This window comes from Geotrypetes seraphini, chromosome 7 (assembly GCF_902459505.1).
Source record: "Geotrypetes seraphini chromosome 7, aGeoSer1.1, whole genome shotgun sequence".
NCBI classification, from domain to species: domain Eukaryota; kingdom Metazoa; phylum Chordata; class Amphibia; order Gymnophiona; family Dermophiidae; genus Geotrypetes; species Geotrypetes seraphini.
The window spans coordinates 144,409,654-144,425,145 of record NC_047090.1 but is presented as its reverse complement, the minus strand read 5'-3'; the positions used below and the strand labels follow the sequence as shown (position 1 = coordinate 144,425,145).

The 15,492-nt window shown below is 41.3% G+C and overlaps 1 protein-coding gene across 1 annotated transcript in view; it reads right to left on the bottom strand.

The window, feature by feature from the left end:
- The window catches only part of DAAM1 (dishevelled associated activator of morphogenesis 1), a 342,176-nt gene that overhangs the window by 205,482 nt on the left and 121,202 nt on the right, over positions 1–15,492 (bottom strand). Inside the window, 1 exon segment of the mRNA XM_033952248.1 lies at positions 11,152–11,241. Coding sequence (XP_033808139.1) covers positions 11,152–11,241 — 90 coding nt within the window.

Below are 15,492 nucleotides of genomic sequence, written 5' to 3'. Positions count from 1 at the left end.
ATACTACTGTTATGGTATCCTGTTTTAGTTAAAAAAAAAATTGCCTTATTTCCATTTGCTATTTATAAACTTTTATTAAATACAATTACAATACTACTTGATTCTAAGTAAAGCAACAAAAAAATCTTTCTACCTTTTGTCATTTCTGCTTTAATCATCGCTCTCTTCTTTCTATACAGCATTTGTCCTCTCTCCTTTCCATGCAACATCTGCACTCTCTTTCTACCCATTCCATCTACTGCCCACACTCTCTCTGCCCCTTCCATCCACTGTCCACTCTCTCTCTCTTCCATATGGCACCTTCTCTCTTTCTATGTCCCTTCAATATCCTGTATCCCTTCTCTCCTTTGTACATGATTCTAAACTAAACTAAACTAAACCTTAAGTTTATATACCGCATCATCTCCACGGAAGTAGAGCTCGGCACGGTTTACAAGAACTTAAAAATGAGAAAGGGTAGGAAAAGGTTTACATAAGTTTATAAATCGAGTGGAAAAGTAAGGGAAAAGAAATTACATGTTAGAGAAGAGCCAGGTTTTTAGTTGCTTGAAGAATAAATGGAGGGAGCTCAGGTTCCGCAGCGGGATAGTAAGGTCATTCCAGAGACCTGTGATTTTGAAAAGAAGTGATTTTCCCAGTTTACCTGCGTGGAGAATACCATGTAGGGAGGGGAAAGATAGTTTTAATTTATGGGCGGTCCTGGTGGAGTCAGGGCACGAGGAGTTGAAAGAAAGTGGGATTAGGGAAGGAAGGATGCCGTGAATAATCTTAAAAGCCAGGCAAGAGCATTTGAATTGGACTCTGGAAATCACTGGGAGCCAATGAAGATTGGCCAGGAGTGGGGAGACGTGGTCAGATTTACGTTTTGCAAAAATCAGCTTGGCTGCCGTGTTCTGAATAAGCTGGAGTCTTTTTTTTGTTAAGCATAGGTAAATGGCATTACAATAGTCAAGTTTGGAGAGGATGATGGATTGGACAAGGACAGCGAAATGTTTTTGGCGGAAGAAGGGTCTTGCTTTCCTTAGCATGTGGAGGCTGAAAAAGCATGATTTTGTCAAGGAGTTGAGGTGTTTGTTGAGAGAGAGAGAGGAATCGATAATGATGCCAAGGACCTTGCTTGAGAACTCAAGGTGTAAGGCAGTGCGAAGAGGGTGGGCAGATGTTCTAACTTTGGGCCGAGCCAGAGTAATTTTGTTTTTGATTCATTTAGTCTCATCTGTACCGAGAGGGACCAGGAGTGGAGTCTCATTATGCAGGATGTTATGCTATCATGGAGGTTGGTGAGGTTTTGGTCTGTTTCAAGAAGGACAAGGATATCGTCGGCGTATGTGTAGATTGTTTCAAGGGGGGAAAGCTGGAAGAGCTTCAATGAGGACATATAGATATTAAAAAGGATAGGGGAAAGGGGTGATCCCTGAGGGACACCGCAAGAAGGAGACCAAGGAGTGGACATGGTGCCATTAGAGTTGACAGTGTAGGAGCGAGAGCGAAGGAAGTTTGAAAACCAATTAAGAACGGTGGAATCAATTCCTATCTCAAAAAGTTGATAAAGTAGTATGTCGTGGTGGACGACATCAAAAGCAGCAGAGAGGTCGAATTGTAACAGAACAGCAAATTTGTTTCGAGAATGTAGTTGTTGCACCTTTGAAATTAGGGAGACAAGGAGGGACTCGGTGCTGAAGCTGGGTCTAAAGCCATGTTGATAGGGGGATTCATTTCAGCTTCACCCCCTCTCCATTTTTCTGTCTCCATCCCTCACCTATGCTTTGGCATCTTTCTCTCTCTTCTCCTTCCCACTCCACATCATGGTTTGGCATCTCTATCTCCTTCCCTTCCCTCCCCCATGCCCTGGCATCTCTCTCTTCTCCTTCCAACTCCCCCTTTCCTGCCATTTTCTGGCATCTCCTCTTCTTCCTTTCTCTCCCTCCCTCCTTCCTTCCTTTCTCCTGGTCTTGAATTTGTCTCCTTCCCTCACCCCCATGCCCTGGAATTTCTCCCTCCTCCTCCATGGTCTGGTATCTCCTTTCCTTTCCCTCCTTCCCATGGACTTGGCATCTCTGGTTCCTCTCCCTTGTCTTCCTTCTCCCTCCTTCCCTCTCTCTCACAGTTGGGAGCTGCAGCAGCAGCATTTCTCTCTCCCCCCCCCTTCCTTTCCCTGTGCAGCAGCAGCATTTCTCTCCCCCTTCCCTGTATAGCAGCAGCATTTCTCTCCCCCCTTGCCTGTGCAGCAGCAGCATTTCTCTCCCACCTCCCTTCCCTGTGCAGCAGCAGCAGCAGCAGCAACATTTCTCTTCCCTGCCCTGTGCAGCAGGTTTTTCATTCAAAGCCATGGGCGTCAACACTTCATGCGAACCGTAGCTGTGTCAGAAGCTTTCTCTCTGATGTCATGATGTCAGAGGGAACACTTCCGACGCAGCTGCGGATCGCGCAAGGAGCCGACGGCTGCATCTTTGAGCAGAAAAACTGCTGCATGGGAGCCGGCCAGAAACTAAACACCCGCCGGAGGGAGCACAAGCTGAGCCGCGGACACCCCTAATTTAAAAGTTTACTGCTGCTGCTGCTGGTTAAGGAAAGCAGCAGCAGCAGAATAGGGGGGGTGGCTGGCTGTGCACCCCCTTGGGGGGTGCACCCAGGGCGGACCGCCCTCCCCCCCCCTTGGTACACCACTGCATGAATCAGAAGCTAAAATAATAGATAAATAATAAATGAATCAGAAGCTAAAATAATTCTATACGTATGCCTATGTGGTGTAGTATTCTGTTTCAAATTCAAAAGAAAGCAATACATTAGCCTACTTGGTCAACGAGACCGAATATGAACTCTGCCTCATGTGCATAAACAAACAAACTGAAGACCTTTACTGGTGGTACTTGTTATTTTATTTGGTGTATCTGTTTTGACGCCCATGGTTTTCCATCTATGAGATTCTTTCCATTCCGGCCCCCGTGTTGGGTCCTACATCTTCATACATGAGAACCAACATTAGGATCACTACATTGCATCTACTTCAATAAAAAGTCCTGTGCTTTGTACATTGTTTTTTTCTTTTGTTTTTCTATTGGACAATGGTAAAGATCTCACAGCTTAGTGCTGAACACTCTGTCTTATGCTGGTCTTGTAAACACAGACTGATACCTTATCTCATATGTTCTATTGCTCTAAGTTAACTTGTTTTTAGGCAGAGAAATGGCCCTAATTCTGTAATCTAGGAATCAATGTTACACTTAAGTAAAGAATTGTAATCTGAAAGCAATTGGGCCTCCCCTACACCACTGTCTCAGCATAAGGCGTACTTGATTGCTCTTCTCCTGTCCCCAGCTCTTAAACTTATTTTGACCCACTGCAAAGACAATTCATCTTATGCTTCACTGAATTGTGGAACCTGGCTTGGGTTACTTCCAAGTATGAGAGGACTGCTGCCAAGTATTGGAATTGCCTCCCTTCTTGGGAAAAAATGGGAAGGGTTGTCAAATTATATAGTCTGGATATCTAATTAAATTTCCTTTCATGTCAGAGTGTTTTCTTTCTTCAGTTACTGTTAGACATTTTGTATACACTGTTATTGTTATACCTTTTAAAAAATTCAATAAAGACGGTAGCTTCCTTTTATAGCTCTATTGCTCTTGAGCACACAATCCTAGTGGACAGAAACTGACCTATTTTGGACATGTGATGAGGGAAAATTCACTAGAAAAGGAGGTGCCACTCAGAATGGTCAGTTGCAAAAGGAAGCAGGGGAGACCAAAGGTCCATTGGCTGGATACCATCAATAATGACACGGGAATGAACATCAATCAATTGAAAGAAGCCGTGGAAAACAGGGAAGCATGGCGAGGATTGGCCTACAGAGTATCCAAGGGTCGGACATGACTGAATGGATAGTAGTAGTCGGAACAGGTCCTGTAAATCATTAGGTGATTCTGTTCTTATTTATCAGGTTGAAAACAAGTTCATTGTGGAGATGTCATCTCAGACTGGTATGAACTACCCAAAGGGTTTCTCCATGAGTTAGATCTACTAGATGTACTATTCAATACTTACGTGTGTCCCTTTGTGTGATTTATTTAGAAATCATTGAGTGTTCATTGTTATTTTTATGCTGATTACGTAAGATATTTTACCAATAGTGGGAGATTTAAAAACAATAACTCAAATAGCATAAAGAAAAGAAGCAGTGTCAAGTTGCCTAGGATCATATAGTCTAAATCTGAATTTGAAAAGACTGAGCTACTGTGATCAAGAGAGGGAGCGGAACTGAAATGTCAAAGTAAATAACCAGCTGTTGCCAATTTGCTCTGAAATCTCCTATAAGGAGATCATTCTGGATGTAAGAACAACTTTTAAATCCAATATTTCTCAGTTCATAAAGCATTTGTAAAATTAGGATTATTGTGGAGATTTAAGCCACATGTTCATCAAAAAGATTTCAGAACTATTTAGCAATAACCAATGTTAACTCCAATTGACTACTGTAATGTGATGAACTTGAGACTCTCCACTTCCTCAATAAAAGTATTTCAAAATTATATAGAATGCTGCCACAAGATAATTTTCTCCTCACTGGTTACCCATCGAGTGACAAAATAAATATCATTTAAAGTTGTAGCATATGATATGACATGACTGCTCAACCTGCCAATTTGCCATAAATATACCAATGAGCAAATTATATTGGACCATCCCATTTTCCCTTTCCCTCCCACCCAACCGGAAATGATGACTGCATTATCCTTATACCAAAAAGTATAATCATCGGAGGTCAACATCAGGGACAGCTAAATGGGCCACCATTACAATCAGAATGGAGAGGGGGGGCACACATAACCAAGCTTTCTAAATAGTAACACCATGAATGTGGAATACCTTGCTTAAAGTTATCATCAGGCTATAGCTTGATATTCCACTAAAAGGGTAAAAATATATTTTATAGCCTTGCCTTTAAAGAAAAAGGCAATCAGATGCCCAAGCACATGATAAAATGTAGCTCTCATTTGATAAGTTAGAGCATTGAAACTTAAAGCTGGGTTTACAATATAAGTCTAGCGAAGTGAAATCAACTTATGGCTTTTACTGGTTGATATTTGCAAGTGCTGTAAATTCATAGGTACATGTTTTCAACGTTATGTCATTTTATATATTTCATGTTTTTTGGAACCCACCAAAGCAAATAGTAATTGGAAGGCTGGAGATATTATTAAACAAACAAAAAGATCATAGCACCTGAGCTAACAGGATAAGATAGCCCAACAGCTAAAGTATAATACAACCACAAGCAAATAAAAACAAGTATCTCAGTTTATTTATATAGAGGAGTAGTTATCAAGGTGCTTTATAGCCATAACTTGTGCTATTTGTCCCTCAATACACATTAAATGGCAATAATACTCGTATGTGTATTATATTACTGTAACACGTATTACTTACAGCATGATGTAAACTGACCACCACAGCTTGTGGTGAACACCCCAGGTCGTTTAATAACAGCTTGATTCCTACCGGTAGTTGCCAGCTTCAGCTCGACTCCCTTAGGGGTTCATGGGCACCAGCTTAAACCTGGCAACAGCAAGAGCAGGAGAGACTGGGAATCACTCCTGCCCTCAACTCAGTAGACTTTAGGATTCTGTACAGGTAGGCCCATGAGGACTACAGAAGGGGGAGAACATATAATTGAAAAGAAGAGTATGAGGGAGTAAGTGATATAGCAGCAGATATCCCTAAAAACATTCCGTCCCTGAGGTTGCAGTTTAGCCACCTTACGGCAGGTAGTGCTAACCTGCTATGTCAGAGGCCCAGTCAGAGGAGTGCGGCTCCAGGCCAGGAGTTTGTTGAATGCCCTGGAGCTGAGTTAATCAGAGAGACCCCGAAGCAAAAGATCTCCAGAAATGACATACTGAGTGCAGAGATCTCCTGGAAGGAGGCTCCAAATGAAGGAAGCCTCCCAAAGTATTAGCTGCAGTACCTGTGAGAGAGTCCTAGGGAAGTGAGGAGTGGCCCTAGCTCAGAGGTTTGTATCTTATGTTAAGAAATAGATACCAGGAATTGAATAAGAAGAAACAGGAAACTGCAAAGGTAAAAGAGTGCTTTTATTTATCCAAGATGACCCAGGTCCTGAATGTCTTAGGTGGAGCCAGGCCTGGATTTTTATATAAGTACTACTACTTATCACTTATATAGTGCCGAAAGGCATACACAGCACAGTACATTTTTCCATTTATAAACGGTCCCTGCTCGGAAGAGCTTACAATCTACCTTGGACAGGCAGACATGACATATAGGGTTGTGGATGTAGAATCAAAGGTGAGAGGAGTTAGGAGTTGAAAGCACTCTCGAAGAGGTGGACTTTTACCTGGGCCTTGAACACTGCCAGAGACTGAACCCACCCGTAGGGATTCAGGCAACTTGTTCCAAGCATACAGCGCAGCAAGGCAGAAGGGATGGAGTCTGGAGTTGGTAGTTGAAGAGAAGGGCACAGATAGAAGGAACTTACCAGCTGAGGGGAGCTCGGGGGGAGGGGAGAACATAAGGGGAGATAAGTGAAGAGAGAGAGTGAGGGGCAGCTGAGTAAGTGCATTTGTAAGTCAGTAAGGAGTTTGAATTGTATTTGAAAAACGAATGGGAAGCCAATGAAGTGACTTTAGGAGAGGGGTAATGTGAGTAAAGTGGCCCTCCTGGAATATAAGTGGTGCTGCCAAATTCTGGGGAGTGAGATGGCTAAGCGAAAGGCCTGAGAATAGCAAGTTGCAGTAGTCTAAGTGAAAGGTGATGAGGGCATGGATAAGTGATTTGGTAGTGTAACTAGAACTGTGCTGAAGAAGCCTAACAGGATAGAACTGTCAACAGAAAAGGAAGTAAATGTTAACATGGTTGTTGTCCACATTGGAACCAAGTCTGTAACAAGAACAGACTGCATTACTTTGATTGCTGGTGCACTAATATATCTTTTCCTTTGATTTTACACCACATTCTGTCTGTTTCTATGAGGGCTCCCAGCCTATCCAGTACCCACGCTATCATGGGAGAGGAAGGTTCAAAGGGGGTTAATGTGTTTGCCAGAATTATTGGGAGCAATGGGGGTAGGAGGTGAGAGGTGGAGAAGACAAATGGCCAACCCAGAGCATGAGGCTGCAGATTTTTGGCCCGATGTTCCACTTCCTAGCCAATATAAACAACACAGCTTGCAAGGTTCATTACAAGCTGTGTTATTCATATACTGTGGTTAACGCCTACCCTCCATACTGTGAAAATTAAATGTTTTCACAACCGCAACAAATTCCAACAATCTCGCCTTCCTTAGTGTTATGTGGGGTGAAAAGTATCTGCTCGCTCAATACTGATTTTAATTTTGATTCAAATTAATTTCTTGCCTCATTAGTTTTTACTTTGCCCAATAAGGGAAGTAAGTGCCAGATTTTATTGGCTGGCTCAGAATACAGGGCACGATCTGTTTGTTCCTACAAACTAGAGTGAAAAATCACTAACATTATGCGCACTTCAACTGCTTGTTTGGACTGTATATTAGTCAGGATATTGACTTCCGATAACACTACCGAGTTCATTAGACTAAAGCCATTACTTCAACACAACCAAGACTAGGATGAAATATTAGTCCCTTGGCGAAGGAGTAGCCTAACAGTTACTACAGCAGTCTTTGACCCTGGTGAACTGGGTTCAATTCCCACCACAGCTCCTTATGATCTTGAGCAAGTCACTTAAGGGCAAATTCTATAAGAAGCGCCCAAAAGTTAGGCGCCTATATAGGCACTGTTCAGCGTGATTCAAGTAAAATTGAGTGCTGTTTAGTGAATCACGCTGAGCGGCACCTATCGGCACCTATTTTGGAGGCGCCCATTAATTAGGCCAGCTCTAGGCACACTTAAAAGTCAGGCGCCTAACTGAGCGCTTAAGAGCAGTGATTGTGTAAGAAGGCACCTAACACATAGCCACACCCACGTCTAACATGCATAGCACCTATTTTTTTTGAAGATCACCTAAATTTTTAGAGGCGCCTTGTTACAGAATCGTGTTTTCCTTGATAGGCGCCTATGTTTCAATCAGTGCTGATTAAAAAGCTTAATTGGGCTTCTTATTCAATTTAGATAGGCGCCTATCTTGATGGGCGCCTCCGAAATAGGTGCCTAACTTTAGGCGCTGGTTACAGAATTTGGGCCTTAACTCCCAATTGCCCTAAGTACAAAACCATGGAAGAGTTTTCTACTGTGGGTCAGGGAGGTAAATGCTCCAATGCTCGTAGGAATTCTATGATTGTTGGAGCATTTACCTTGCCAGCCTGCAGTAGAAACCTCTACCGCAGCTTTGTAAAATCTAGCGTTAGATTATAAACCCAATAGGGACAGAAAAAGTACCTGTATATAATGTGTACAGTGCTGTATGTCTAGTAGCGCTATAGAAATGATTAGCAGTAGTAGGGCTTCTGATGATTAAATTACACTGCTGACCCTGAGATTATAAAATCTCTACACCAGGGTGGATAAAAATCAGTTTTATTTAAATTGGATTTTTTTTTTAAATAAAATGATTTTGAGGAAATATTTATCTATAATCTATTTAAGATAGATTATAGTCCAAAAGATAATGAAATAAGGATTACGGTAGTTTTTAATTATTCAAAATGAGGTTGTATATTCATGCAATGTTTAAATTTTTTGGTATATGGATTCCATAAATCCATTAGTAATGTCACACGCAATTTTTCTCTATAGAAGATATCATAGATGCTTGGTTTTGCATTTCTCAAAACTGTGAATTTGTGTCTGCAGAGACAACATGCTTTTTCTTCACAGCAAAAATGTTATAAAATGTAGAGTTGCAAAAAGACCTTTGACCCATTGTTCCTTTGCAAATCAATTATACCAGCAAAAATGAGTCATTCTGTAGAAAACCATGATTTAAATCAAATCTTTATAACAAATGATTTAAATCAAGTTCACCCTGCCCTGCACATTAGCATTCTTAATTTTAGCATTTTCAGGGTTTGGTGAAAGTGATTAAATGTTAGGGAATTCTAAAGGAAATATTGGGCTGATGAGCTTCATTTGAAAATCAACCCATCTAAGACTAAACTACTTTGGTTTAGAGCAGGGGTGCCCAACACGTCGATCGCGATCGACCAATAGCTCAGGAAGGCAACGTGAGTCGATCGCGGAGCCCATCCCGGGCTCCGTGATAGACTCGTGTTGCCGTCCTGATCTACCGGGCCGATCAGCCTTCCTCTCCAGTGTTCTCTCTAGGGCCTTTTAGCTGGGCGATCCGCCCAGCTATCATCTGCTGCTGCCGCCGCTGCTGAACATTAAAAAAAAAAAAAAAAACGGCTTGGAGATTTCAGCCCGTAGCGAACTTATGCTCCGTGGCTCTAACGTGTGCGTGCCGGCTTCCCTTCTCTTCCCTCAGAAACCGGAAGTTATGGCCGGGGGGGGGAGGGGGAGAAGGGAAGCCGGCACGCACATGTTGAGAGCCCTGAAGCAAGCGTTTGCTATGGGCTAAGGCGGGAGACAGGTTAGTGAAGCATTTGCTCTTCTTGCTGCCGGGTCCTGCCTACTTTCTGTTTCCGCTAAGACAGGACCCGGCAGCATTTCCCCCAATAGGTCGATCGCGATCTTGGGCCAATCAGACTTTCTCTCCCCGACGGCAGAATTGACGTCGGGGAGAGGAATGCTGGTCGGCCGAAGCAGGGACAGCTTGGGGCGGCGTCGGCTTTCGGGCCTGTTATTGGTGGCGGTTTGGGTCCTGGTCCCCGATGGCAGTGGCTTGGGGGAGGGCAGGGAGAAAGAAAGAAAAAGGGCAGGCAGGGAGACAGAAGGAAAGAAGAGAAACAGAAAAAAAAGAAAGGGAGGCACAGAAAGAAAGGGCAGGGAAGAGGAAGGAAAAGTTGAGGGAAGGAATGAGGTCTGGAGGAGAGGAAGCATACAGGCTAAAAGAAGGGAAGAAAGATTGGATGCACAGTCAGAAGAAGAAAGTGCAACCAGAGACTCATGAAATCACCAGACAAGGTAGGAAAAATGATTTTATTTTAAATTTAGTGATCAAAATGTGTCTGAATTTATATCTGCTGTCTATATTTTACACTAAAGTCCCCTTTTACTAAACCGCAATAGTTTTTTAGCGCAGGGAGCCTATGAGCGTCGAGAGCAGCGCTGGGCATTCAGCGCAGCTCCCTGCGCTCTAAAAACTGCTATCGTGGTTTAGTAAAAAGGGAGGGGGTATATTTGTCTATTTTTGTATGGTTGTTACTGAGGTGATAGTGCATAGAGTCATCTGCTTTGACCTCTTTGAAAAACCCTGGAATAGGAATGATAATTAACATTTTCTATGCGTACAGTGTGCGTTGTGTTGTTTTTTTTATTTTATTGTTGGTAGATCATTTTGACTTGGTCATTTTAAAAGTAGCTCGCAAGCCCAAAAAGTGTGGGCACCCCTGGTTTAGAGCATCTAATTACGCATTTCCAGATAGTGGTGTTCTTAATACCACAGATAGGCTTCCTATAGAACACACATCTAAAATTTTGGGATTCACATTAGATTCAATGCTAACTTATCAACCTCAAGTAAATCTTACTAAAAATTGAGCTGCATTTGTTCAGTCTTGGATCAGTCTCATTTTGTGCTATTAACACAATTCATAATTTTATTCTACTTAGATTATTACCGTCTGCTTACAAAATGGACTGCCGTTGGTACAAAATACGGCTCTAGGTCTCATATTTGGAAAGCTTAAATTTGAATGTGTCTCCTCTCCTTAGAGACCTTCATTGCCTCCCTATCCAGGAAAGAATAGGATTTTAAAATCTCCTGTTATACTTTTTAAACTTTTCTTGGGACCATACTGGAAGAACTTGCTCTACTTTTGTGCATTTTTTTTCTGGCAAACTGGAACACAGTTGAAGTCAAAATCATTGATTCCTACAGTTTGTTTTGTCACAATCTTAAAGTTTTTTATTTTAGAAAATCTTTGATTTAATAATTGATTTGATTTATGCTTTGTAAACTACTTCGGGACCTTTTTGTGATGGAAGAAGTAGTATAAAAGTGCAATGACTAGAATAAATAAGTGGAAGACATTTAACAGTCTAAACAAATTAAGTTATAGTATAAACCTGCTGGGTAGAAATTGCAAAACAGACAATGGAGTCTTACTTTTTTCTTGCTGCAGTAGATTTGCCATTTTTTCTCTGCAGGAAGTGCAAACATGGCTTCCCTATGTTTGTCTGAGAGATCAAGTTCATCCTAGACAACAAGAAACAAAAACAAATGGTTGGTTATGTATATTTGTAAGCTGAATGTGCTTTTATTGATTGATTATATATTATATATCTATTGCACTACTGAAGTTTAGAAAATCAATAAAGAATTAAAAAAAAGAAACAAAAACAATTTTATATGTTGAATTCAAATCATTAATATGCAGTTTTATAGCACAACAGATAAAACTTGAGTCAATATTCAAAAGCACTTATTAAGGTAACAGTACAGCTATCTGGATAATTGCTGCTAATTGATATATTCAGAGGCTCTATCCAGACAGTGCTCCTGAATATCCTTACAGACCACCCCACCCAGAACTTAGCAGACTGAATATTGCCATTGTCTAACTTAGGACAGATAGAAAGCAGTTCTAAGTTATCCAGATAACAGACTGGATCTTACCACTATCCAGATAAATCTATTATGGTTCTGCAGCTGGCATCTTGCTTATTGCAGGTTTACAGGTCTTGCTGCATCTTGTCAGGAGAACATATAACCCAGCTTCACGGGAATAACATTTTTAAACTCGCCAGAGACTTTCCTACACTATGGGGAAAAAAAGACCAACTGATTTCCCACCAACATTCAAATGGGTGACCAACGGACTTTCCTGCCTCATTCACCTCAAACCCCAACCAATCAGGTTTGAGGACCTACTATATAAAGACAACTGCAGACCTGAAGAAAGCCACAGAATGTTGGCTGAAAAGTTGGTTCTGCCTAAAAAAACAAAACAAGACCTGGAAACCTGCAGTAAGCTATAATGGTATTGTTTGGATTACAGTGTTTTGCATTGATATTTATCATATTTCTGTTATATGGTTGTTCTGCAGTGCGGGACGTTTAATCGCAGCTCTTTAAGAGTAGGCCATTTCAGTGCACTGAGTTGGCTCCCATCCAGCTCACCTGAAAAGGGCAGCTCATGAGAAGTCTGACAGATGCTATCCTGTATTGGCCCCATCAAGATGAGTTGGATCTCCACCCAGCTCACCTGGACAGCCAAGTTTCAAGTTTTATTAAAGTTTGATAAAACGCTAGTCATACATTCTAAGCGTTTTAACAGTTAAAAAATTAAAATGGGGAACAATTAACAAACTTACTAATAATAGGACAATACTTACATGGAAACAACAAGATAGTAGGGAAAAATACAATTTTAAAAGAAAAGAGATCAATTAAGGTTAAAAACAAGAGGGAAAAGAGGGATCATATCAGTGTTGAATATAAATAAAGCAGTCTGACAGATGCTGTCTCCATGCCGTCTCAGATAACTTTATTGAAGCACCAGTTGGGAGCACTACTGGCCACAGTGGGAACTTTCAGATAACTTTACTGGAGTTCCAGTGCGGGGGGAAGGGGGGGCATTGTCCCTCCTTTCAAATCTTGAAGAAATTGGGCCTAAAGCACCAGTGTGTGTGTGTGTGTGGGAGGGGGGATCAATGTTCCCCCTCTTTCACCAGTCCAATTAGGAATGAAGCCCCAGAAGCCTTCTTTCACCTGTTCAAGTGTGTGTGTGTGTGTGTGTGGGGGGGGGGACGGGGCAAGCCTTCTTTGATATACTCCTTCTTTTGCCCCGATATTTGTCCGATGAAACGGCAGCTTCAGCAAGATACATGCTTGCCAATGATGAAGCGGCCACTGTGAAATGGCCAAGCTAAATTGGTGACAATGAATTGTCCTAGACCTCACTTTGAACCAGAGACTTCAATAGACCAGGTTAGACTAGAACTTGCTTCTGCTTCCCACTTCATACTGGGGGAGGAATGAAATCAGAAGGCAAGGGAAGGTACTTACCTCAATAATCTTCTTTCTAGTAAATAGGTACGTACAAAACAAAGAAGATACAAGAATCCCACAAAAGCAAGCCAAGTAGACAAGATGAAGTGGGAACCAAGACAGGCACTCTAAATGGACAGTGTCCAGTCAGTTGAACTGCCTCTTTATTAAGAAGATACACAAACGGGACCCATTTCACAAAATAGGACTCAACACAAGCTGTGTTTCAGCAAAAGCCTTCATTAAGAGTTCAAATATCTAACAAAGCAATAATACATTACATTTGTGATTTCTATTCCGCCTGTGCCTTGCGGTTCTAAGCGGATTACAGTTAAAAGAGATCAGGACATTACCGAGAGAATTATATTACAACGATTTAAGTAAATTAAATGTTGTGGTATAGAAATACAAGTATAAGATATCTGGATTTATCGATAGAATAACTTGACAGGGTTCAAGTAGTTACAAATACACAACAAAATAAAATGATTAAAATAATCAATTTCATAAAGCATAAAATAAGCAAAATATAAAATTTCATAAATAGTTATAAATGTAACAAAAAATATCACACATGAAAATTTCATAAAAGTATATAAACAAATGACGTGAGCTGCTGTTATAATCATTGCAGCTCACAGACAAAATAAATATTGCGCATGGGAGATGTTTTCTCTGAAAAACTTTTAGTGCTCCAAGTTTAAAAAATGCCCTTTAGAAATGTGGTGAAAACAATAAAGTGCTCTTTGAAACTGCGATTTAAAAAAGTGATAAAAAGACTTAAAAATAATATTGTCCAATCCAGAATGACATCTTATATTACTATGTTGCTGTACAAAATCAGCTGTTTTGGAAACGTGTCAGAGCGACATCCTCTAGAACAAGACAATATAGTTTAAAAATAGGGCAAATCGAACTATATTCACTGTTTTTAATCTTATCAACTTGCCCCAAAAATATAACTAAAATATACTCAGTGTAGATGTAAAACAAAAAGAGCTGAAATATGCTCTTTATAATTGTGGTAAAAGAGAAAATCACTGTCCCTTTAGAGCAGTGTTTCTCAACTCGATCCTGGAGTATCCCCTTGCCAGTCAGGTTTTCAAGATATCCATAATGAATATGCATCAACTGCCTCCATTATATGCAAATTTTTCATGCATATTCATTGTGAATACCCTGAATACCTGACTGGAAGGGGGTACTCCAGGATCTAGTTGAGAAACAATGCTATAGAGCAGTGTTCTTCAACCACCGGTCCACAGACATTTCCTGCCGGTCCACAGGGCCAGCACATGCATCAGGCCCAAAACAGTGTTCTTCATCGGTCCACGGTGCGATCGATGCAGCGTTATCTCCGAGCCAGCTCCCTCTTCCTAACTGATTCAGTGCACAAAGCCACGGGCAGTGGCTCCTACGGGCATCCTGCGCCTGAACCGGACGCCTTCTCTCTGACGTCAGAGGAAAGGCTTCCAGATGAGGCACGGGACGTGCAAGGTGCAATTAGTACTATTATGGGGGCGGGGTCTGGGGTGGAGATTGGGTAGAGATGGGCAGGGTCTGGCCCACAACTTAGCCCAGTGTTCTTCAACCGCTGGTCCACGGACCGATGCCGGTCCACTGAATAATTCTTTTATTTCTGCCGGTCCATAGGTGTAAAAAGGTTGAAAAACACTGCTTTAGAGTGCCTGTCTTGGTTCCCAATTCATCTTGACTGCTTAGTAAGTAAGTACAGTACATCATTCTTGAACCTATAACAGCAATGGCGTCTCACTCTCCTCTCTCTACATAGAGTACACTTTTTTCCCATAATAAGTGCGTGCATGCATACTGGTGGAGAAATGGTAAAACAGCAGTAATTTATTAGAGGACAAAAGTCTGTTAAAATAAAAGTGTTGGGGTTTTTTTTTTAATTGTTTGAGGATCAAAGTCTAGTTGGCAACTTTACTAGAAGATTCTCCTGATGCAGAGCTTTAATGCTTAAAACATGATCATGTTTCAAAAACAACTACAATACAGCTGACCTGTCTGGCTATTTGGAACTGACAGCTGGAACCATTTCATTCTATCCTTTACAGTTTTGAAGATTTTTTTTTTTTTTTTTTTTGAGGGGGGGGGGGAGTGGATACCACTGTATGGATACGTTGGAAATCCTTGTACCATTTTTAAAAAGTAGTTTCAGTGTGGTTTGTTTTTTTTTTTTTAATATATTTTTATTACGGTAATAGTGGCAAGGAATATACTGGCACAAAATAGTTTTATTACGAATTGCTATTACATTGATTTTTAGTTCATATCTTTATGAAAGAGGAAAAACCCAAACTTGCACTGCAGGGAAGGCGGCCGAAATCCAGAGCTCGGAGCAGAAAGGACATGATCGGGGGAGAAAGCAGGGCTGGAAGATCAGGACTGGACCTATTTTCCTGTACTGCTCAGTCACGGTTAAAAGCTACAAAC